Consider the following 26,630-nt stretch of genomic DNA (forward strand, 5'->3'; position numbering starts at 1 on the left):
TGCTATCTGCCATGAATCTGCAAATACCCAAAATCGTATATATATATATACTCAAAGGCGTCTATATTTATATGGACTACATGTACAACAAAAATGTAGATCTCCCTTAAGCATTTGACCTTGTTGATCGATATTCTTTTACAAAAATTGCGAATTTATCCCTTTTCTAATTCAAGCCTTCTGCTTATGACTTCATATTTACTTCATCGAAGACAATGCGTACAAGTTGATGGTAAGACATTTACATTTAAAAGTGATGTTCCGCAAGGATCCATTCTCGGTCCTACTCTCTTCTGCATTTACCTCTTTGCTGAATATTCAAATTTGCATGCATCTTGATATAGTGTGGTCGAAATTCAACAATATTTGCAGAATGATTTGGATACAGTTGCTCCTTGGTGCTCTAACAACTATATATGTGTTAATTCTTCTCGACAAGTCTAAATGCATAGTTATTTAGATTCTAGTTGTTACAAATCTAAACAAATCCCTACATTATCGTTGGTAATGAAGAATAAAACGTTTGAACATGTCTCTAGCTATATGGTTATTATTATCATTATTATTATTATTATTATTATTATTATTATTATTATTATTATTATTATAACTAGCAAAGGACCCATGTACTGCTACTTTCGCTGTCTGCAGACGCCACACCTCGACCACTCACTCGACCAGACATGTACAGTAGTACTACAAAAAACACTTCAACAATATATATACTAGTAACAGCTGCTGCTCCACTTCTCTACATAATGCACTTCTTAGGCATGTAGTTGCAACCAAACAAGTCTGACTTTGTTAGGGGAGACCACTGCATAGAAATAAATTCTTTGGAAAACAATTGGCTGCTCCTTAGGTGTCATGTGATGTTGATCATGTGATATTGTCTGCAATAATCGGACAAGATGTCGATGTTTGCCTTTGTTACTTGCTGTTTACTTTGTTTATGCCATGCGATTCCTACATCAAAAGAGGCAAAATGTGGATATGATGTTAGTGGATATATGTGTATATTTTAGATTGTACGATCGCTTCATGATTTAATTCAATACTGCGAAGCTTATTAAATGTCATATATGTTCGCGACTCTCCGTTTCCTGGGTAATAAATACTGTACCTATATATCATCGTTTACATGCACATTACAAAGAAAATAAAAAAAACATTAATTTGAAACAACAACTGTTTATTTTTTTATTAAATTTAAAATGTTTAATTGTCTTGGTCAACAAATTATTGATCTTGTGTTACAACTAGTTAGGCGCTTAGCCATGATAATCATGGCTCATTCGGAGCGCCGATGTATTTGGACGGTTTACATACTCAAAAAGTGGTATGTTTAAGGCCGCTGCAAGTAGATCGCGTAGTAATTTTATTCGCGTAGTAATTTTTTTTGGCAGTTAAACTTTATGACTTAACTCTTGGGAATCTTAATTATGTTTGCATTACTACACTTCATTGGCAATCGATTTTAACTTACATCAATAATTACAACTCTAAAACACTACATTTAATTAATGATATAATTCAAAAATTTACAAACTACTTGTAACTGATGTACCGGCATACATTCGAGGTTGTTTTCAATAAAAATGGCTGAGGAGTTCCTAATGAATCATGGCTGTAATAATTTTGCATGTACAATATGACCTGGACTGTGTTAAAACTTACTGGTAAAACAGGCGCTGTTTAATGTGCATGTAATGGTGTTCATATTAATTCCATTTTAAAAAAAACTTGCATTTTAGTTAGCATCTATAATTGTAGTTTTTCAGATATTAGAAAACAAGTTTGATTTTCAAAAAAATTCAGATCAGATTTACAAACAATTTTATATCAGAAAAACTCCTTTTTTATTTCCATTTTTTATATATATATTTTTCATCTACACTAGTTGGGTTGTCAAAAAATAAGACACTATATTTTGACCATTTCAGAGCTGCAATCCCGTAAAGGATGATATGATCAACGTTCACTTGGTTCCTCATACGCACGATGATGTTGGATGGCTGAAGACTGTCGACCAGTACTATTATGGGGGTAAGATCTAGGCATCAGGTCTTTTAGTTCTGTGACCATTATGAACTGGCTCCAATTTATAAAAATACCTTAATCATAACTGGTAAAAGTAACATTTTTCTTTGCCAAAATACTTGCCTTTGCATGATTTTATGAAATTTTATCAATGTTTATTTATGAATATAAAAATAATTTCTGTTTAAAGCTGCACTGTCACAGATTAACCATTTTGACAACTTTTTTTATTTGTTGTCTTGGAATGAGCCAATTTTTGCGTAATATCAATCAACAAGTGATATAAGACAGCTGAGAAAATATCAGACATCAGGTTTTCATATAAATGTTCAAAAATTGATGTTTTATGCCTTTTTCTTAAAGCGTTATTAACGCTTTTTGCCATAAAACATTAATTTCCAAACGGCAGTATGAAAATCTGCAATGTGATTTTTTGTCAGCAGTCTTATAGAGAGTGCAGGAGAAAAATCAATAATTTTTACCAATGTAAAATATTGAGCAGAAATAGCTTCAATGATCCTGTTATAAGTGACTGTTTAGGAAATTGGTGCTTGTTTAATTTTAATTGAAGTAAAGACTAATTCAGCTGATGTAAAACTGATGTTCAGGCAAGTAAGACTGTTTCAATGTGGTGCAACTGCTCCTCAAAAGTGGCACCATCTCATTTAACCATTGCAAATTTAAAACTCAACTGTACTACCATTCTATTTGTATCTAAATATTTACTCACAATATCTTTATCAATTTCTTCAGTTGCATCTTTATGTTGTGTACTATGACATCTTTATCATTCATAAGCGATAAAGAAAGATAGCGGCAAACAGTTTATCAGCTTCCATAAATGCATATTGAATTGTGATATATGCAATAACCTTGGTAAACCAGGGTTGATAAAATGTTGATATTTGTAGATTGACATCTGATGTACATATTTTTGCACTGGTTTTAAATTTGACAATTGTGAATTTGTTGATTGTCTGTGTTCCATTATAAATAATGAGCTACATGTAGATTGAAGATATCATACAGCTTGTATTATTAAACAACAGATGCAATTTTGTGTAAAACATCATTTACAAATATTATGTTGAAAAATATTTTGAATTTAAATGAATTTTTCTTATGTCAGATATTTTATTATAGAAATTCACAAAAACTTTCGTTCTGAGTTTTTTTCTTACTTGAGGGACACAATAAACCCATGGATGGGTAGAATTATGGACTGGTACCCATTTACCTGGTACTCGATTAACTTGGGAACTCTGTACATGAAAGTAAAGTCTCTCGCAATAGAAGTGACATAAAATAATATTTTTGATGATTTCTTTCTTTTTGAAAGCAAAGCAAAGTTAACCTTTTATCTGAAACATAGATAAGTTTGAAAGAATGCTGTCTCTGTTCATATGAATCGAGTCACAAAGGTGTGGGAACGTCATCTCAAAGCCCATGGAGAAGAAACATTCTTTAATTCACTTAAACAAGCTTAATAAAAAAAATATTACTGTATTGGCTAGGTTCCAGTTTCTAGAATTGTTCCTGGGTACCTGCCAAATTATACCCAGTCCAGGGTGCCCGGATACTCATCTCTAAACATAATAATAAAAGATTTCTTCAAACATGAATACAACATTTTTTTTTGTCCACAGCACGCAATGAAATCCAAAATGCTGGTGTCCAGTACGTTCTCGATTCTGTCATCCCAGCACTAGTCAGCGACCCAAACAAGCGCTTCATCTACGTGGAGATTGCGTTCTTTGCTCGCTGGTGGCGGGAACAGACAGACAGCATGAGACATGTAGTGAAGGGGCTTGTAAATTCAGGTACATGGAATGTTAGTTTTCAATATAAGGTTAAGGAGTACTGAATTAGTATCATCAATATGAATTATACAACTCAACAAATCATTTTCATTGGCATATTAGTAATGGGACAAATTGTATTGTATGAGAGAAAGAAAGTCTCGGTTTTATGTGTACATCGTACAACTTTCATTGTGAAGTTGTCATCAGATTTTTATATAATAATAAATAATAAAACATTCATTTACATACACGAATGTATCAGAAAATGATACAGAAAACAGAAATTGAAATTGAATTATTCCATGGTTAAATTTACAAAATACCTTTTCAAATGTGAGTTTGTCTTTTGCTTGTTATTTACATAGCTTAATAACTCATATCAAAATAACTCATTCCAGGTCAGTTTGAGTTCATCCTGGGAGGTTGGTGCATGAATGATGAGGCTTCCACTCACTATAATGCCATGATAGACCAGCATGCCCTGGGCTTTGAGTTTCTTCGACAAAACTTTGGCGAGTGTGGACGGCCTCGTATTGGCTGGCAGATTGACCCATTCGGTCACTCAAGGGAGCAGGCTTCAATGTTTGCTCAGGTGAGGTTATATGCAATGGATGGAAGGGAATAGGAATTTCTTTAATTAATGAGGCAGATATATCACTGAAATGATAAAGCACTTGTTACTTATTGCGTGATGAAACTTGTATGTAAAGTTAAACAGCGAAGATATATCATGTTTTAGCATTTATTAGACACATAAATATTGTATTGCATAAATTTCCTAACTTTTAAACTATATGCAAGAAATGTAAAATATTACAAAGGTTATTACATTTTTTCCAAGCAGAAAACACCAAAAAAAATCATTATTCCCATCAAAATGCTGATTTTGTTATTCAGAAGATTGAATTGCCAAAAATCATTGAGTTTGAACAACTACAAAATAGTATTTTGTGCAAGTCTGTTAGAGTAAGTATTTTGTACAAGTCTGTTATAGTAAGTATTTTGTACAAGTCTGTTATAGTAATAAACAAAACAAAAAATACCGGGATAATATTATTTAACAAAACAATGAAACAGATTTTTTTTAATACAATGTTAGTTCTGCTGATTTAACGCTTTTAGTTAAGTTAGCATGGTGTACAATTTGCACTTTGTTTTATATGTATGAACATGTATGTGGATGAGAACTTAATAAGTAAAATATATGCAATTATTTTTCCTCACAGTTTGGATTTGATGGGCTGTTTTTTGGTCGCCTGGACTACCAAGACAAGGATCATCGTCTCAACACATCAACAATGGAAATGCTGTGGCATGGGTCACCTGATAACTTAGGTAAGCTAATGGAAATGCTGTGGCATGGGTCACCTGATAACTTAGGTAAGCTAATGGAAATGCTGTGGCATGGGTCACCTGATAACTTAGGTAAGCTAATGGAAATGCTGTGGCATGGGTCACCTGATAACTTAGGTAAGCTAATGGAAATGCTGTGGCATGGGTCACCTGATAACTTAGGTAAGCTAATGGAAATGCTGTGGCATTGGTCACCTGATAACTTAGGTAAGCTTCTTGTTGATAAAAAATTAGTACAGTATAAAGCGTGTTTTTATTTTAATTACAAATTGGGTTTTGTTAATAAATTATTTTTTGTATTACTTTTCTAATTTGTTGCCGTAATTTTGTTCTCATATTTGAAAGTTCTCATATTTCATCTTATACAACATAATAATAAAAAGTAGGTTTTATATCATTGTTAGATTTTGCAACTGTGCAGATCTGATTAGATGGGCTATTTATAATAAAATAACTAACTTTAAATACATAAAACTTTTTTGCCTTTGCTTTCATTCATAATAATTTATCATCCTGACCCAAATTTATATGCTATAATTTATATGAAAATAATCGCAGATCATTATACCAACTGAAACATTTCTTTGAGAGTGTAAGTGGTCTTGTGGTATAGGAGTCATGGTATAGCGAAAATTTTTGGACAAACTGGACATGTGTCTGACGTCTTTATAGTTGACCCAGGACTATAGTAAAAACGAGTTGTCAAGAGGCTTCATATGCGATGGATATTTCAATTTTGGATATCAGTTTGGCACTAACAAAAACATTGGACAATTATGTACTTTGTGCTTTGAAGATACAGTTTAAAAATCTACAGGCAATGTCCGACTGTCCGACATGTTTTCGCGTACACTGTAACTAAAGAGGTTGTGGGTTCAAGCCCAACATTAAGCCTCTCTGACTCAAATAAGACAGTAGTACTTGGTTTCTACCCAGGGTACAAGCTTGGGCATTCTACCTAGGAGATAGTCTTGAGCGTCATTCATATAAGTTTATAACCATCTCCTTAACCGAGCTTAAATGAATGAATTAAAAATGAACTAACCAGTTTGATTTTAGTTACAAACTTAATAATTATGTCAAGTACAATTTAGGGACCCAAGGTGACCTGTTTACGGGAGCCCTGTATAATGGATATGGACCCCCGGGAGGGTTCGATTGGGATCAGTTTTCCTCGAATGATCCCATCATGGTAAATGACTCCGCCCTGCATGTGTAGCATGTGTTACTGTACTTCAACTAACATAATGCCATGTTTAAGAAATTGCTGGTTTGCACTGACCTGACCTAAACCTTTTTTGATAGGTAACAGATTTGTTGTTTTCAGTCTATGTTATGACTTAACACTAATAGAACTGCGTGATGAAAAGGATAATCATTTTGATTATTCAATGATAACAACAATTCAAGTGTATGCATTTTCGATGAATGGTCGGACCACCGTAAACAAGCAATTTCTTAAGCATTAGTCTTGCACTTGGTTTTGAAGTCATTGTGAATGGTCCAGGATATTTATTTTCAAAAACATTTATTTTTTGTTTCGCATGTTGGGGAAAATGCTTGAAATGAAACCTAAGTTTATTTGAGAGAGTCCTAGCTTAGTTCCAACCCAAGAAGATTTCTGCATTAGTAAAGGGATTTTTTTCTTGCCTCTTCCATTGATTACCTTATAATGATGATGTCTCATAAAAAATTTGATTCAAATGGCCGACTTTAATATTTATTAATATTATTCTGTTTATGGTGATAACTGGCTGACCAGTTCTCTAAGTTAGGTTGTTTATGTTATAAACAGAATCTTAAATGGTTATGTTATAGGGATGAATGCTGATCTGTTTACTGGAGCATTATTCAATGGTTCTGGACCACCGATTGGTTTTAACTTTGACCAGTTCTATAGTGATGACTCAATAATGGTAATCATCGGTTTTGGTATCAACAGGTCGTTATTTCCCAAGTATTCATTTTCCATCTCTTTCCGACGCAATAAATCCACATTCCACATTGAAGGGGTTTAGGGATAGTTACGTCTGCTTTTGTTGGTTTGAGACCATATCAAGACTTTCTCATGGCCTTTCATAATGGGTACCAGTGCTGGTTTATACCAAGAACACTGATTTGACTATGGTTTCATATGCTATCAGCTTTAGTCATAATCAAGCTAGAATAAAAGGCAATGGCTAGCTTTGTTATAAAATAGACAGATAAAATCCATACAAATTGATTACTTTGGACAATAAACCATACAAAACTGGCGTTTTCCATTCACAATGATTTTATACACCAAGTGTAACCCTCTGCTTAACACTCCTGACACCAATTTCTCGAAACTTCTAAAGCTTAACAGGCTTAAGTAGCTTATTTCAATAAGTCAAAAAACACACTGAAATTGAATTTTTATAAATGAAAAATGGGTAGTTGTGATTATCATAATCATAACTCCTATCTTAAGTATAAAAACTCTTTTAGAAGTATATTTTATGCAAATTATAGAAAAACAAAAATAATGAGCTTAGCTTAATCCTGTTATAAGGGACTTAAGAAGTTTCAAGAAATTGGGGTCTGGTCATCTTGACTATTTGTATTGTCTAGCTCATGCTGTTTCCTTACTAATGATATTATGGGATCATCTTATCAATGAGTGAATGAAAAATATTGTAAGATCAAGAAATTAATTTAAAAAATGTTATGAAGTTAGGAAATAAATTATTTACAAAATTGAACGAGCTGTGTTTTATTTGACCATTCAAATAATTTCTTTGGAAAATAAATAAATATGACTATGATACAATCTTTGATAAGAAGGTTCCTATGTGTTTAAACTTCAGACTTTAATTTTTAACCACTGGGTGACTAGTCGAGAAAAAGTTGCTGGCTGCTGAATATGTTGCTTCATGCTGCTGAATGTGTTGCTTCATGCTGCTGAATATGTTGCTTCATGCTGCTGAATATGTTGCTTACATGCTGCTGAATATGTTGCTTACATGCTGCTGAATATGTTGCTTACATGCTGCTAAATTTATTGTAGGAAAGCAGTCAGATTTGTTTACAGGGGCCTTATTCAACCATTACGGTCCCCCTCGAGGCTTTAACTTTGACCAGATGAAGACCAATGCTCCCATTATGGTAGGGTCCAGTATTAATTTGAAAAATTAAGATTATCAGGCTTCCAGGATCACTCCAGTCCTATAGTTAGTACACCCTTATTCTTCCTGACTAATTGTAGGGTCAATATGAAAACTTTAAAGCTTCAACCATTTTAGGGGTCTGACTGAGGATAATTTGCTGCTTAAATTACTTATTAATTTCACTTTTTGATTGATGCTGAAAAATTGGCATTTAGATTGTAGAATGTTAAGGTTGTTTGCTGCTGAATATTTTGTGTAGCTGTTTGCTAGGTAGTTTACTCAGGCTGCTAAGTCATGAAGTAACAGTTAAGAGTAGAATCCCAGCTTACAGGTATTACTTCTTAAAGGCTTAAATATTGTTGAAAGAAGTTGGTATTTTTTCCCTTTATTATTGGGGGGATTTGCAGATCAAATATAATTTGCTGCTCTATAACCAATATTTTGCTTTCATGCTGCTGAATATTGTGCTTTTATGCTGCTGAATATTTTGCTTTCAAGCTGCTGAATATTTTGCTTTCATGAAGCTGAATATTTTGCTTTCATGCTGCTGAATATTGTGCTTTCATGCTGCTGAATTTTGTGTTTTCATGCTGCTGAATATTTTGTTTTCATGCTGCTGAATATTTTGCGACCATGCTGCTGAATATTTTGCGATCATGCTGCTGAATATTTTGCGACCATGCTGCTGAATATTTTGCGACCATGCTGCTGAATATTTTGCGACCATGCTGCTGAATATTTTGTTTCCATGCTGCTGAATATTTTGTTTCCATGCTGCTGAATATTTTGTTTCCATGCTGCTGAATATTTTGTTTCCATGCTGCTGAATATTTTGCGACCATGCTGCTGAATATTTTGCGACCATGCTGCTGAATATTTTGCGACCATGCTGCTGAATATTTTGTTTCCATGCTGCTGAATATTTTGCTTTCATGATGCTGAATATTTTGTTTCCATGCTGCTGAATATTTTGCTTTCATGATGCTAAATATTTTGCTTTCATGCTGCTTACAATTGTGCTTACTACGCGTCTTCCGGGGAAGGAGCGTTAAATGGGGGTCTCTTGTGACAGTGATATACACTTTTAAGTGCATACTAAAGAACCAGGGTAGCTCTAACCAGGGTAACATTCTGTCTGTGCATAGACTATGCTCCTAAGAACTAAACTGACTAACAATCTAATTGGAGCACTCGTCAATTCCGCCTTGCCCGAGTGTGAGTATAAATAAGCATATACACCAAAAAAACCATAGACCAGTTGAAGAAAATGGTTCCATAATGGCAGATCACAGCTACAGCTAAAGAAAAATGGAAAAATATATTAGAATACACACGCTTCTATTTTAGGACAACAGGGTGACTTATTTACCGGGGTATTGCCCAATCTTTACCAGCCTCCAAGTGGGTTTGACTTTAACCAGTACAGTTCAGATGATCCCTTTATGGTAAGGTTTATGCAGCCTATGTACTGCTGAGTGCTTGTTTGTAAAAGTTCTTTTATGTGTTTTGTTTTGGGAAGAAATAAGGTTTTCGGGTTGTGTCTAATGTAGTTAAATTTGGTGTTGCTTCGCCTTTGCTTTTTGTCTAATGCAATGTTATCAGAGTTGTCTACTTATAATACTGTAGAGCTACTTGACTACTTATCCCACATTTTAACATGAAAAAAATGTCGTTAACATCACATTCAATGTTTTCATTATGAAATGACATTTGAATATATTTGAATAGCCTTCTACTTTATTGTGTCAAAATAATACTGATGATTTTCTGAGGTAGTAGGGGCTGAAAATGTTTTGCCATTTTCGTAGTGCATGGGCTAAAATGTAAACCTTGTGGTTAAATATCTTACTCACAGTGTTGATAGATTATGTAGATTAGGAGTGATTGTTTTATTCTTCAGCAGGGTTTCTGTCACTTTGCTTCACTCATGTTCGCTTATCTTGGTTTATACTAATTCATTTTAGGTTCTCATTTTATCTTAGTCTTCCACTTTCCTAATCACTTTCTTAGCTCCGTTTCAATAGACGATCTTAATCATAACCTCAAAGATGTCAAATCTCCAGAATCATCACCATTGACAACAAGTCTGTTTTTACCTTCCCTCAACTGTGATTCAACTTCATTACTGTCAAAAGTTCAGTTTCTTTCAAATAAATATTACAATTTCAAATATAATACCCGAAGACAATTTCAATTACGGCCAAATTCTTTATTGAAACCACTGGCACCGGATTTTCAAAATAAATAAAAATAAATATTTTTCAATATTTTTTCACATATTCGGTATTATAATTTTTAGTGAGGAATTATAAGATTTTTTTGATTTTTAAAAAAAATGATTGAGTTTGAAAATCTGGTGCCAGTGATTGAAACAGGCCTTTTAGCTTGGTTTTTTCAACTTTCATATAAAGGGAGCATGCAGATCTAAGCGCTTATTTAAATTAAAGTTGCCATCACGCTATTGCTGGCCGATACACTTGCTTATTATATATAATCCTCTGTTCACTTCCTAATGCTTGTTTTTAGTTATTTAGCTGATCACTGTAATAACAATAACAGTAATTTCAATTGACTGTTGCATTACCAAGTATCAAAATTTAACATATTTGCTGATGGGTCTTTGAAATGACAAGCTTATTTCTACATCTGATTCCTTAAAGCATTTATGTAACAATGATTTTACAGTATGATGTAAAAAATAAATTTACTAGTTGTAAAAGTGCAAAATATATATTTTTATCTTTTAGGATGACCACCGTCTCCATGACTACAATGTGAATCAGAAGGTGGATGATTTTCTCGAGGCCGTACATGATCAGGTACTGTTGAAGATTATACCTGGATTAAATTCAGGCTAGAGAAATACAAATTAGATTCTCATTCTTGTCCACTCCTGTCTAAAGAACCTGCACAAATGATGTTGTTTTTCGACAAAACAAAAAATCGGTCCATGTGAGTAATGGTTGTAATCTAGGAAGCAAAACTGACACTTGGTCAGAAAAAAATGCCAAAACAAATCAACATACCATCCCAAATTTCTCAAATTCCCGTTAATTTAGCATGATGATCTAAAAATAAATAATATCTGGCCTTAAACAATATTTTGAGCTATTATTATTTGCTGTACGCTATACCATTAGTTGTATCAAACAACAGAATTCTTGTTCAGATAAGTTTTTCAATGAGATGTATTTAAATTTATTTCAAAGGTATAAAGTTATGTATATGCAATTTATGAGAAAACAAAGTTCTTACGTTTTGAACTAGTCTTCATTATTTTCATTGGCAGGCAAAGCATTACCAGAAAAACCATATCGTCATGACAATGTGTTCTGACTTCAGTACCAGAATGCCCATAACTGTGTTACTAATATTAATTTGTAATAAACAAAAAAGTTGATTTTAAAGCTGCACTTTCACAGATTGAAAGTTTTGACAACTTTTTAATTTTTGTCATGGAATGAGCCAATTTTTGCAAAAATGCAGGAAAACAGTTATATAAGACTGTTGACAAAAATATTTTTAAGTTCAAAAATTTATGTTTTATCCATTTTTCTTAAACTGTTAGTAAGGTTTTAAGCCATAAAACATTTTTGAATGGAAATATGAAATTCTACAATCTGATCTTTTGTCAGCAATATTTTATCTTTGGATTACAGATATTTACGCAAAAGTTTTCTCTTTCCAAGACAAAAACTAAAAAAGTTTTAAAAATGAAATATCTGTAAGAGTGCAGCTTTAAAACTAAATCCTTTTCATTTGCAGGGGAAGCATTACAAGACGAACCATATCGTTATGACCATGGCCGCAGACTTTAAATACCAAAATGCCCATCCCTGTGTTACTAATATTGATTTGTAAATAAACAAAAAGTTACTTTTAAAACTAAATACTTTTCATTTGCAGGGGAAGCATTACAAGACAAACCATATCGTTATGACCATGGGCGCAGACTTTAAATACCAAAATGCCCATCCCTGTGTTACTAATATTGATTTGTTAATAAACAAAAAGTTACTTTTAAAACTAAATCATTTTCATTGGCAGGTGAAGCATTACAAGACAAACCATATCGTTATGACCATGGGCTCAGATTTCCAATACCAGAATGCCCACCACTGGTACAAGAACCTCGACAAGCTTATCAAATACACCAACATGCGGGTAGGTTCTCACTCTTGGTTATTACTTTGATACTGATATTAGATACTGCTTGTCCAAAGTCCATAGCGATCAAGCAAGCAACAATAAGTAATACAATCCCGCAGTGTGTAACACAGACATTCTTTTTGAAAGTCAATATTTTCTGTTTAAATCATACAATTTTATAGACTACAATTAAACAGATACAGTGGAACCCGGTTGGCTCGAACTCCCAGGGACCAGCAAAAATACCATGAGCCTCAGGAAATTTGAGCCAAGCTGAATGCATACCTTGAGTAGAGAGAAATCGGTCCTTTACATCCAGTTTGAGCCAATGAGGAAATTGACAAAGTGAGTCCGAGTCATCGGGTTGACTGTATGAAACAAAAGACAATCTCTTATGTCATCAAATCCAATAATTTTCAGCAAACAACACACAGCTCCAAAGTGAACCTTCTCTATTCAACACCCTCATGCTACACGTACCAACTGAACCGTGCCAATAAAACATGGCCAACCAAGAGCGACGATTTCTTCCCATACGCTGACCGAGAACATACATTTTGGACTGGATATTTCACCAGCAGGGCAGCACTCAAGGGTTATGTGAGGGAGACAAATGCATTTTCACAGGTAACATGGCAGTGAAAAAATGCAACTTTTGCTATGTTATTTTTTTTTTCAATTAAATTAATTTTTCATAAAATCTGGTGAACTAATACACAACATTTAACCATTCCTGTGCCCACACAGCGCCTGTGGGTACTTATCATGTCTGTGATTTAAACGAAAACATTTAGATTATTTAATGTAATGGATGATTGTCTTCTCCCAGGCCTGCAGACAGCTAGATGCCATGGCAAAGTTGACCGACTCGGATAACAGTACAATCAACATCCAGGTTCTAAGTATGTTCTTAATTGTATATTTTTTTATCAATTTTTAGTGCATGTAGATTCCACTTGGAAAATAGTCAGCTGATCTTGAATGTAGCTTAAAAATATTTAGACTCAATGGTAAGGAAAACATGTTTTTTTGATAAGTGCTGCATAAACTACAAGAGTCTGTTCCATGAATCAAACTTTTTTACCGGTATTTAAGGACTGATCTCATTTTGTTTGTGTGTTTATGCTGAATAGACTCATAAAGGCATATGGGAATTTGTAAGCATTCTGTCCTGCACCGGCATTTGCAGTTATGCCTATTGTAGACTGTCACACATATAAGTGTTTCACATTTAAATTACAGTGCAGTCTTGCAGTTAAATTTAGCGGTTTTGTCCTATGATACTTCGACTTAAATCAGTCAGTGTGCAACATGTGATATGGGCAGAGTTTCATAAAAATTTGGAAATATTCAATCACATTGCAAACAGTTGATAGTCAAATATTGAATTTGAATCATTTTGTGTTAACAGAAGAAGCTATGGGCGTGGCCCAGCATCATGATGCTGTCTCGTAAGTATAATCATTTGATGGTGTCATTTCAACAAAACTAGCGATTGTAATGTATAACTTAATAATACTGTAGGTTGTTACTGTATAAATTTTGTGATTTCTTGCTTTTGAACAAAATTTTGAAGTTAAGAATAAGGGAAGCCATTATTGAAGGAATGGAAAAATATCTGTTCATTAATATCTTATTTTATTTTAAATTTTGGTCGAAATGAATCACTAAATAATGAGAATACAATACTGTCACAAATTTCAAACAAGTGGTGCGCTACATTAAACCAATTGTTTGTGGTTTGTCACGCAATGGCATGTATGTTATTCTGTGTCTGGTTTCAGGGGTACAGAGAAACAGCAGGTTGCCTATGACTACGCCTTGAGGCTGGCCAATGGCAGAAATGAATGCCAGGTATTCAGTTTTTCCAAACAAATATTAAAAGGCATTATACTGATAATATATGATTAGTTTTACAAGTCAGTACAAAAAATATATAAAAACAATCTTTTGCTAAGTAACTCAGACGATATGATTTTTGTGTATAAAATAATCAAATGAAAGTATTAAGTTGTTTTTGAAAAATATTTAAGTTAGATAAACACTCTATTTACACAAAACTAATGCAAGAGTTTTCATTATAGTGAAATAAAGAAAATCACTAAGATTTATATTTAAATAGTTCCTTTTGTTATTACAGAAAGTGATGAATGATGCTATGAGGAAGCTGTTACCCAAAGAGAAGGAAGGGCCGGCTGCTATGGAGATGAAGTACTGTGACCTTCTCAATATTTCTGCCTGTACTCTCACAGAACAGAACAAAGAGGTAAAACCATCCTAATACAGTTGTTTGTTTGCAGTAGCCTGACCAACCTAGTATTTGATTTACTTAACCATTTAAAAAAGAGAGTTATGGTAGGCCACAACAAACTATCAATTTTTCAAGGATTTTAAAAGGGTTTGATAAAAGTCTTGGTCAAGCCGCTGGAAATTAGCAAAATTGCTCTAATTTCATATCGATGTGTGTCTATTTCTCCTGGCACAAAATGGCTCATGCTTTCTTTTAAGGTTGATATGTTTTTGAGGGGCAGAATACAAACTTGGAAAAGTTGAGTTAAAAATAAGTGCTTATCAATGTTGTTTTATATGCATGACTTCCACAATGTTATTTTTTGTAACTCTGTGTTACAGCACTGTTGGACTATCGAGACAGTTTCAAGTTACTTTAAAGGTTTATACAAATCTCTTGTGTAAATAAAGTCTTTCTCTTTTCATTTTGTTACAGTGATACCTTATTTATGTATTACAGTTTGTGATGATCGTATACAACCCACTGGGACGCACTGTGAAACACTGGGTCCGCCTTCCTGTGATTGGCTCCGCCTACTCGGTATTGGACCCTTCAGGAAACACAGTTGAAACACAGGTCAGTAAGTTATGATTGTTGATGATTTCATGGCGTAGACTTTTGCCTAGTTTTAATGGGCTTGACTGTAATTCCTTTAAGAGCAGGACAGGTATTCATAAATCTTTTCAGTCATTTTTTAGTTTAAGTCAATTTCTTTAAATTTTCAAAATAAAATTCTTAGCAAAATATAAGTGTAACTGTTTTTAACAGAAAAGTATGTATTTTCAATAAAGGCAATGGCATTAGAGAAATTCAGACACTAGTAAGCCATTGTCTTATATGATTAGAGAGATACTTATCTTAAAAAAATGACTTAGTTAGTTAGGAAATGACTTAAGATGATTTATGAATATGATCCCAGTAGTTGAAATAAAGTTGAAACATTACCATAATTTCTTAAAGGGATGCATTAACGTTAAATAGGGCCAGACATTGATTTATCTTTTTGTTAAATGTGAACTAAATGCTAGTAAAACATCAATTAACAACCTCAGTAGGTCCAAAAAGATCTTGATTATCAATGATTATTGATTAGTTGAAAATGTGACAGAAAACTCTTTTGTTATTCGTCTTTACTGAATATACTGAAACTGTATTCCTTTATACTGAAAATTATTGTAATATACTGAAAAATCATTCTTAATTGTAGATGGTGCCACTAACAAAGAGAACCACAGTGATTCCAGAACGAAAAGGTCACATAGCGACCAGCGAGCTGGTATTCCAAGTACAGATACCGGCTCTCGGGTTCAGTACTTACATGGTGAAAATGACACAGGGTAGGTCTGGGTGTGGTTGAAATCATGTTTTGTTGATGCTTATTAGTCTAAGCTTGATTGTTCATAAAATAAGCTGCTATGAATTATACCGTTATTCCTAGGTTTTAACATAAAAACTGGTGTATATTTAGAGAGGCAACAAGATTAGTGATTCTACTTATATGTAAGGACCAGACCCAAATTGTCCCTTATAACAGGATAAAGCTAAGCTCACTATTTTTGTCTTTCAATAATTTGCGTTATATTGGCTTTATGAGTTTTTATACTTTAGATGGAATTTATCATTATGATTATCATAATAAACCATTTTTCATTAATCAAATTCCAATATAAGAATGTACTTTGCCTTATTGAAATAAGCTACTTAAGCCTGTTAAGCTTAAGAAGTTTCGAGAAATTGGGGCCTGGGAAAATGTTCCATTTCTTTGGCTACCCTAATTTTATTTTTAATCAGAGAAGATTTTAAGTGTCAGAATTTATACATTAAACACTATTATTATTGCAAAAGATTACATTTTGTGGAAAACAACAACAACAAATAATGGCTTCTCTTTTCAGGTAAGAAGAAGTTGACCAAGTCATCAAACATCAGAGGCTTTGTTGGAGAACCCTTCATGATGAAAAACAAGGTTTGCATGAAGTGAATTACTTATACCGCTCCAAAATAGAACATTTTCTTAACACATCAAACAGCAGTTATGGGGTGTGTGACATAAAACTAAGGGATATCTCTTTGAGTTTTGTATAATTGTTTTATTTTTTTTTGCTCTTTTTTTTCAAAGAAAAAAGTTGAGATACTATGAAAGCCTTGGTGTCGGCTTCTGTTAAGCGTGGCCATATTTTAAAGGGGCTGTCTCACCTATGAAAAAAAAGAAAATTGTCGAAAACTGACATAAACTTGGCATCGATGTGTACAATGCATTAAAACTTACTTACTGAAGTACCACATAGTTTACAATTTATTTAAGTTTAGCAGTTATTTCGTATTTTTCCATTAAAAAAGATTACTGGGTATGTCTACCAGGTAGAATTCATTCCTTATGTGTGATTGGCTAGTCGGTTTTATCATGAGATATTACTGTGGTAGGTGTATAGCTTAATTATGTCACCCGATTAAATTAGCTTTTGTAGCTCAGTGAGAAAGACTGGATTTCAATTTTGGCGACGCGGGTTTGAACCTAATCTCCGACACAATTTTTTTTTTACATTTTGGTACTTTTTTAACAATTATGATATCAAAGCGTAACACATTCTATTACATAATTGTCCTGAGATTCTTTTTTTGGTGCCAATCTGTGACACAGTCCCTTTAAGAACCATTCAAAGTATTCAAATTAAATTTTCCAGTGACACTATGTACCTATGTGTAGCAAGGCCCATTACACTGACATAACCTCTGTTGTGCTCTTGTTTATTAACCTAGAACTATCTTTGGATAACGTTTCTAATTTAAGAATTATTAAATGCTTATGTCTCCCACCCACGACAGGTACAGTACACTCCATGCGGAACTACCACTTTCCTCGGTCACTCCGAGGGTTTTTTATTTATCGCGGACATCCAAGATCTGCCGCGGAAAACGGAAAGTGGTAGTTCCGCGTGGAGTGTACTGTACATCCATATATGTGGCTGTGCTGGAAATCCTTATCTTGCCAATGGGCAAAGATAAAAATGGAAACTACTTTTTAATTGTCATCATGCAATAACCTCCCTTTTTAGAGGCCGTCGTCTTAGGCACCGTTGGAACCTTGTCTTGTGGCAATGTTAAAAAATAAATAAATCATTTCTCACTTCAAATGACACAAAAAAATAAATAGTTTTCACGCTGCATTCAAGAAATAATGCTGCTCTCTCCCCTGAACTATTTAAAAAAAAATTGACTGTACACATATTTTGAATCACTGTAAATCTGACATATACAAATGATCACATATCAATACTAGATAGGTTCATCCCAATCCTCGAGCAGGGTGTTCTGTGGAAACCCGGTAAACCTCGTTTCCGCAAAACACCATGCTCGGGTTGAGATGAACAATTTTACACAAGCTTCCATGACAGATACTTATAATATTATATCCTTACTTAGTTGTAAACTAACAAATAAAGCATTACTATTTTCCTACAGCATATGTCACTTAAGTTTGATGGCAAAGGAAACTGGGAGAAACTGACTGATCTACACTCTAAGAAATCTATCAACGTCACCAACGACATAGTGTACTATTACGGGATGCCAGGAAACTGTAGCAAAGGGGAGTTTCAGCCATCAGGGGCTTACATCTTCAGGCCAAATGGTACCAGCCCTCAGAAATGGACTGGTCCATCATCGGCAATGAGTATTGTTGTAAGCAGACATTTTAACTGAATAACTTATACAGTCTAACCCCGTTGGCTCGAACTCGCTTGGCTCGAATTCCTAATTGGCTTGAACTAGATTTAAAGGGCCGATTTCTTTATACTGAAGGTAAACAATCCCGCTTGGCTCAAATTTTCCGAGGCTCGAGGTATTTTCGCAGGTCCCAGGGAGTTCGAGTCAACGGGGTTCAACTGTACTGTAAAACTGCAGTTGTTTGAACAGGTGGTTGTTAGAGAGCTGCCATTCATCGATGTCCAGGCTTTGTCCCGACCATTATTCCTTCTACTTCATATAAATATACTGACGATGGATCAAAACCTAAATAAGTAGAGGACTTGAGCAGTGCAAGTCCCAAATCTTGTGCAAAATCTTGTGATCACCTAGAGGTCATAATTTCACACTATTACCAAAAGCGTGTTCCAAAATATGTATTTTCAAATCTTTACCTCTGAAAGTGTTCTAGAGAAGTTATTTAATCATGTTGTTTACTTTTGTCTTAAAAAAGTCATTATTCACTTAGGGATAAAGGACTTTGTGCGTTATGCAAAATTATGTTCAGACTTCAGTTACTAGTATATTATATGAATGTCATGTAGAAATATTAGGCAGGTCATGATTTTTACAGAGTTAACCACTTGTATTATAATAAAACTGCCCAAAGTGATATAGCAAGTTCTTAAGATAACTTTATTCTGGAAATTGTCACAAGCTCTTAGAAAGTATTGCAAAGTTATATATATTTGTCATATAACATATGAAGACATTTTATTATCATTAAACAAGTTTACATTTTCTTTGGAAGAATTTGTATAATGCACATCTCAATATTTCATTCTATCTTCAGGGTCCCCTAGTCGATGAAGTACACATGGAGTTCAGCCCCTGGGCTACCCAGGTGACCAGGCAGTACAAGGATGAACCATATGTGGAGGTTGAGTGGACAGTTGGACCCATCCCAGTTCAGTGAGTAAAATGCTGTATATAATTGTTATTCCCCTAATTGTCCGAAAAAAACAGCGCTGACCAACAGGGACTTATCATTAGAGGTTATAAGATAGAAAAAACTGCCATGACAATTTAATCGGACTACGATACAACCGTAATCAATAATTAAGAATCCACATGTTTTTGTTCTTTCCGGGTTATCACATGACCTGTAAATCTCTCCTTTTCAATAATTATTTCAGAGTTGTAAATTTCTTGTATGAGCCATGTTTGATGGGAAAATGAACAGTAGAGAAATACTTTGTTGAATTTAAAGCTTGAAGCATCAATTCATTCTACATTTTGGCAAATTATATTCACACAACAACTTTCACACACACCTACACAAATGTGGTGAACTTTGAAAATAACACTTTGGATGTGAACATGAGTTCAGGGAACAGATTGGGTAAAGAAGTAATATTCAGGTTATATGTGACATATATTTCTATACAGTTATTTATTTCATGACAGCCGGAATGCTTATCAGCTCATGATCATAAGATTGTTATTAAGTGTTGGCATTTCACTATTTCAGAGACAAGTTGGGAAAAGAGGTGGTTGTGAGGTTTGAAACGGGACTCAACACTGATACATACTTCTATACAGATGCCAATGGCAGGGAGATTCTCAGAAGAGTGTAGGTTTACAGCTAGTCCTAAGCCCATGATAACTAACAGCCGCAAGTCAGAGTCTAGATTTAGACTCAGAAAAGCAATTGTTTTAAAGAGTAGAAAATACTTTAATATTTTATATAATCTAGGTAAAATATATAGTGAATATTTCTGCCGTTATACATATAGCAGTTTTATCATCAATGCTATGCTAGAAATAAAGTTATGAAGTTGCATTTTGAATATTGAGTCTAATCTCGGACTTGTAACTGTTTGTAAACATTGGCATGGACTTGATCAATGTACGTTAAGTTTTACGTTTTAAGCCTTTACTAAGAATTATTTTCCATTCAGTTTGCTCAATTCTTGATTAATCGTTGATAAAAACATGTATTTTTGTTTGTTATTCAAGTCGTGACTACAGAGAGACCTGGGATTTGAATCAGACTGAGCCAGTGGCCGGCAACTATTACCCTGTCAACAGCCGGATTTTCCTTAGAGTAAGTAGAAATTGAACAGTGTCAGATAAAATGCAATACCATTAAAATCGTATCCCTGATATTCTCCAAATGAAAATCTGAGGGCGGAGAAGGTACCCTGACGACTTTTCTGTCAGCCAGTCACATCCCTTCTTTCGCATTGTTAGAAGTGTTTTGATATTTATTAATTCATCCAATAATCAGCTGGGATGCCAAATCTAAGCAGCTACGTTTATGCTTTCAAATGTAACAACAAAATGGCTGTGCTTATGCTCTTTCCAAGTATAATCAAAACGACATATTAACACCAGTAAAGTAACACATAATATATGATATAAGTGCACTTGATGTAGATTTTCATTTTTCAATCTGGACACAAAATAAAGCACAGCAGAGCTTGAACATTTTATTCAGACTACGTCAGTTGTAATTAGGAAGATAGTGGACATTACTCAGAATGTATTAAAGGTAAATGAAATTGATAATTGCTTTATTGCCCTTGTGTTACTTGTTTGTCATAAGAAACAAGCTTATGTACAATGTGCTGTTGTTTTTTTACTGTGAGGCACATAAATAGTATAGATTTACATTTTGAAAGACATTTGTGTTTGTGTAAATCAAGAATGTATGACTACACATGTGTTTCTTTAGGATGAGGGCACTGGTATGCAGTTCACCGTGATGACCGACAGGTCCCAGGGTGGGGCAAGCATACACGATGGAGAGGTGGAACTCATGGTCAGTTTATATGGTGCATTTATACACATCATCTATCATAGGCAATCCAAATTATATTATGTTTATTTGCTTTCTGGAGAAGTTAATCTATTTTGCTGAAAATTATTTATAAAAATTATTTGTTATCATGCAAATCATGTCTTCTGACTTTCATCAAATATGTACATGTATTACTCAATGAAGATATATAAAATACAAACACAAGTTTTAAATTTGTATTATGTAGGTGCACCGTCGCCTTTTGTATGATGATTGTAAGGGGGTTGGTGAACCCATGAATGAAACCGGCGCTGACCAACAGGGACTTATCATCAGAGGTAATAAGATTGTCATGTATTAGTGATTTTTTAGATAAAGAACTTATAAACGATAAGCCGGGAAATTTTCAGAAGTCATGGAACCTGTGTATGATATGCCTGTAATCATAATGTATTAATCCTTTACATTTTAATCAATAACTTATTGATGTTTTGATGTGATGAAAGTTTATATCAGCACTTTAACCAAAACAGTAACCTAAAAATTAATGATAATCGCCCACACAACTGTTTTTCTGCTATTTTTCATAAAACATTTTCCTTGTTTATATCTTTTTAAATGCATTTTTATTACAGGCAAGATGTATCTTCATCTTGGTCAGACATTGGACACAGCCAAATTCCATCGAGACTTCGGCCTGAAAAAATACATGGCACCCATTCCAGCTTTCTCCGAGACAAACATGAAATACCAGGAATACTCAGCGACATACAATACTCAGGTAGATTAGAATACCAAGAGTTTCTTAGGCATGTCATGGTCATATTTTGTGGAAAACAACCTAATATGGATTAAATAGCAATAGAATGTTTCTTATTAATGCTGCACTCTCACAGATTTACCATTTTTTTAACTTTTTTATTTTTTGTTTTGAATTAGCTAATTTTTGCGTAAATGTCTGCAAACCAGTGATGAAAGACTGCTAACAAAAGATCAGATTTTCATATTTCTGTTCCAAATGTTTTATGGCTTTAACCGTTACTAGTTTCTTTTACTTACGGTTTAAAAAAATGTATAAAACATCAATTTTAGAACAGAAATTCGAAATCTGCGATCTGATCTTTTGTGAGCAGCCTTTTATCCCTGGTTTGCAGATATTTACTCAATAAATTGCTCCTTCCAAGACAAAAAATAAAAAAAGTGGACAAGATGTTCAATCTATGAGAATGCAGCATTAATACGTATGAGGAGAGCAATGCAAAATACTTGACTTGATGGTACATGTATCATCGCCAATATCATTTGGAAAATAAGTTTGAAATGAAGCCACTACACAAAAGTAGTTATGTTTCATGGTATTGATTTGTTTATTTCACATGTCAAAAATGTTATATAATATTGTGGTATATGATGAAATAGTGTGTCAAAGAAATAAAAATCACTGTGTGAAGGTATGAGGTATGCTTCAGCCATATGCTTGAGGTTTGATGTTGAATCATTGTACAGGAGCATTAATCAGTACTAGTGATAGCCCATGTTGCCAGTATGTGATTACTAAATATACACAAGAAACAGTGCCGAAATTCATAAAACAGTCATTTCTTAAAAATTTCAAAATCAAACTTAAAGAAAACCATAAATGTTTTTTCAATAAAGGCAATGACAATAAAGGAATTTTGAAATTATTGAGCCATTATCTCAAATTTTTAGAGAGATACTCAACTTAAGAAAATGAATTAAGTAAGGAAATGACTAAAGGTGTTTAATGAATACAACTCTTGGACTGTGGTTTGACTTGGAAGTGTCAGCCATCTGTCATTTCTATCAAGGTTATATAGCTTGTAAATATAGTCCCTCTCACTCACCAAATCTAAGAACCAATCATGTATGCTCTATGTACATGTATTTCCAGTGGTCTGGCCTGAAGCGGGAGCTACCTGCCAATGTGCACCTGTTGACTCTGGAGCAGTGGGGCGGCCCCACGCTGACCCCGTCCGCTACCCAGCCCTATCTGATACGGCTCGAGCACTTCTACGAGATGGCAGAAGATGCAAAACTCTCTTTACCGGTCACAGTCAGCCTACAGGTTGGTATATGCAGGGAAATTATGATATATATTGACCTCAATTGTTGAATGAATGTACCGGTACATCCTTATCAGTTACAGTCAGCCTACAGGTTGTTATATGCAGGGAAAATAGGATTTCTATTTACCTCAATTGTGCAATGAATGTACTGGTACATCTATGGGCCACGAGTGTGATTGTCATCCATCATTGTTTCCCTCAAAATGAAATGTCTAAAACAACTATCACTGGGCACTTTAAAACCAAACATCTCTAGAATAATAGATGATCTTTTGCAGAATTTAACAAACCAGTCCATTAACATTGGAAATAATAAATGCATGTGAAAAAATCCATCTTCCAACTTCCATGGAAGATGAGTGGCGTTAAATTCATATTACTTAACATCATGACGACAATAGATAACAATACACACACTGTATTGGATTTATTTATCTTCTGTGCATGCCATTAGGACAGATAATCCACTCATTACTAAAGCAAATAAAATACTTCTCTACTACAATTGCAGGACCTTTTTGCCACATTTACGATCGACAGTATTGAAGAGTTGACTCTGGGTGCCAATCTTGCCAAGGCCAGCATGCAGAGATTCAAGTGGAACACCATGGATGGTGAACTCATTACTGATAAAGGTGGGTTTAACAAGGAAGTACTTTGTATGTTAGTAAGAAAGCATAATGGTTGTGGCGCAGAACTTAATCTTTGTGGCTTTTCCAGTTTTTCAAGCAAGCATCCTGAACAAACTTACTAACGCATGACTTAAAGGGACTAGACACCAGATGATACAATTGCAAGAAAAAAAGAAAATTGACTAAAAACTTTCATAAAATTTATACCATTATGTGCTATTTTTAAACAGGTAAACTCGACTGAGACAGAGACAAAATATTCTTTTAATCATGTAAAATTATGTTTTATCGGCCTCATACTAGCTTTTATTGACAATTCTAGGCATGTTTTGTGGAATAATGTATTTGCCGCCATTGGAACTATCTGGTGTCAAGCCCTTAAAAAACCAGCACAAAATATTTGAAGTGAAATCCCAATTGAAATATAAGCGCTGTCTCGAAAAAAATATTATTATCATGCAATCACATCTGTATAAGGAAGATGTTTTAGCAAGTTAAAATAACAGTAAACTTTCATTTTATGTATCGCATGTCGCATTCTGAAGGGAAACAAGGAATAAACAGGATTCCTAATAAAGTATATTGTGTCTTAATTCAGTTTGTCATCATTACCCAAAGGAAAATTTTTTTTATCGAATTTTAAGGGTCCTGTGGAAAAATTATTTCTGTTTATTTTGTGATTAATTATACCGAGAGTTAATTTCTGTATTTATGTTTAGTTTTCTGACCTGCATGTTATCAAATTTTTTGTGGCGCTGATATGAAAAATGTTGGGAGTAAATCTCTCCACGAGAATGCTTGCCACAATTTCATAACATATTCCGTTTTTATTCATTTTTAGACAAGAACGTGTACAAAGTAGAAAACCGACAGAAACTTGAGGGACCACTGGATATTACTCTCAACCCGATGGAGATACGGACATTCCAGGTTAACCTTAAAGACGGACCACCCCGCCAGAAAGTTGACAGATTTACTGTGTTCTCGTAATGTGAAATTTGACTTGCCTTTCTACAATGTCATGTAAAGAAGGAATGATAAGCGTGTTGAAGTGTGATGTTTAAGGCTTATTTTCTGTCATAATGAAAATTCCACCTTTTATTAAAAACATGCTTAAAATAATTGTTGAAAAATGTGCCTTTTCCTTATGATTTATTTTTGATCAGCATGATATGCTTGTGTTCTTGGTATTAAAATGTTTTTCCCCTATTTAAATATTATTTATATTTTTCCTTTCATATCAGTTCCTAGTTGGACTCGTGTGTACATGTATATTGTTTGCTTCTGACATAATAATCATTCCAGATATTGCAGTCTAAATGCTGCTATAAATATTAGTAAGATACTCAATTGTTATGGTTATACCAGGATTGCATCGACAGTCTATTAATTGACAATAATTTTTTTTTTGTTTCAGTGCAATAATTCAATGTTACGATTATATAAATATATAAATGATTGTTTTTTCATATTTGGGTAAATGATGTAAATTGCTCGAAATTTTAGAAAGTAGAAAAGGGGTATAACCATGTAATAATTAGACCCAAAGCGGGTTTTCATTATCCCCATACATGTTGTGTATCGCAAGACATACATGTTTGCACATCATAATGTACTGTGATATTTATTGTGCAAGTTTTTGTAATCTTGAAGAAATATATGTCTCGCATTAAAATAAATACCTTAAAAAATATATTCTTGTTCAAGTATTCTGCGTCTAGTATTTTGTCTTGAAGTATGTCGATTTCAACCAAAAAAATTCTAATTCAAATGTCGACCACTTTGGTTATAATGTTGACATATTCTGCCATAATTGTAAATTTTGTTTACATGTTGTATAAACTCGTGAAGAGCATCTGTCTTTTGTGACATGCCGGAAATGAATATAATGCCCAACTACAAACCTAAAAATGTGTAGCTGACACAGGTTTGATCTCTGCTGAAGACGTTTTTTTATCTATTATTTTATAGAATTAATAATTGATTAATAGCTGATTGTTCATAACTTTGTTAAAGTTGACAATGTTTTTTGTGTCATCATTGTTAACTTTCAAATAGTTACCTATCTGGACATACTCATGGATACACTTGTGATCTGCAGTATTTAAACAAGATTTGAGACAAGCGGCTCTATGCTAAACAAAATTTTCAGGAAAGTTCAATATGTGATTACTTCAAAAAAGGCTGCAAATGTGCCTTTAAGTTGCTGAATTTATAATAAGGGATTGTCCAATGCTGATTCGTTGTTGTTTTTTCAGTGAAAAGAGATTAAAATTGATTCGTTAATTTTCCATAAAGGGCCTTGCCACATGTGTGTGCATTGTTACTCGCACTGATACTCATTTCATATGAAAATCTTGGAATATTTTTATAAACTGTCGAAGATCAAGTTTTTTAATCATGACGCTGATGAATTTAGCAAATTTGTTTTTGCTTTTGTTGGGGATAAAAGTCAAGATCCTTGTACCGCAGATGGACTCTGCCATATCACTTACGATAATATTCATGAGCCTCAAATATGTATATAATAAGTGTTGGGATGTCAGTCTGTCTGACTAATGGGCCTTTTTCGGGGATATTTCATTCACTGATGGTGCAATTTGACTTATATTTCAAGATCTTTTAAGGGCATAAGGTTTAAGCAAATCACACTCAAAATGCT

At 33.8% G+C, this 26,630-nt stretch overlaps 1 protein-coding gene across 2 annotated transcripts; it reads left to right on the forward strand.

The window, feature by feature from the left end:
• Window positions 1-883: 883 nt before the first annotated feature.
• Window positions 884-25,661, forward strand: LOC128224174 (lysosomal alpha-mannosidase-like). 2 transcript variants are annotated; one of them, XM_052933922.1, is made up of 26 exons: window positions 884-998; window positions 1,944-2,046; window positions 3,687-3,860; window positions 4,241-4,434; window positions 5,069-5,177; window positions 6,290-6,387; window positions 11,071-11,142; window positions 12,371-12,487; window positions 12,893-13,099; window positions 13,302-13,374; window positions 13,884-13,923; window positions 14,257-14,326; window positions 14,613-14,738; window positions 15,222-15,338; window positions 15,970-16,099; window positions 16,658-16,728; window positions 18,225-18,443; window positions 19,300-19,418; window positions 19,978-20,079; window positions 20,466-20,553; window positions 21,184-21,270; window positions 21,497-21,587; window positions 21,885-22,030; window positions 23,162-23,335; window positions 23,848-23,971; window positions 24,810-25,661. In XM_052933922.1, the coding sequence occupies exons 1-26, from the start codon at window positions 912-914 to the stop codon at window positions 24,956-24,958; spliced, it is 3,087 nt and encodes a 1,028-aa protein (XP_052789882.1). In that variant the 5' UTR covers window positions 884-911; the 3' UTR covers window positions 24,959-25,661. The 2 variants fall into 2 exon arrangements, with proteins under 2 accessions (XP_052789882.1, XP_052789891.1); XM_052933931.1 differs by lacking the exon at window positions 6,290-6,387 and adding an exon at window positions 9,671-9,768.
• Window positions 25,662-26,630: the final 969 nt, after the last annotated feature.

This window comes from Mya arenaria, chromosome 2, assembly GCF_026914265.1.
Source record: "Mya arenaria isolate MELC-2E11 chromosome 2, ASM2691426v1".
NCBI lineage: Eukaryota > Metazoa > Mollusca > Bivalvia > Myida > Myidae > Mya > Mya arenaria.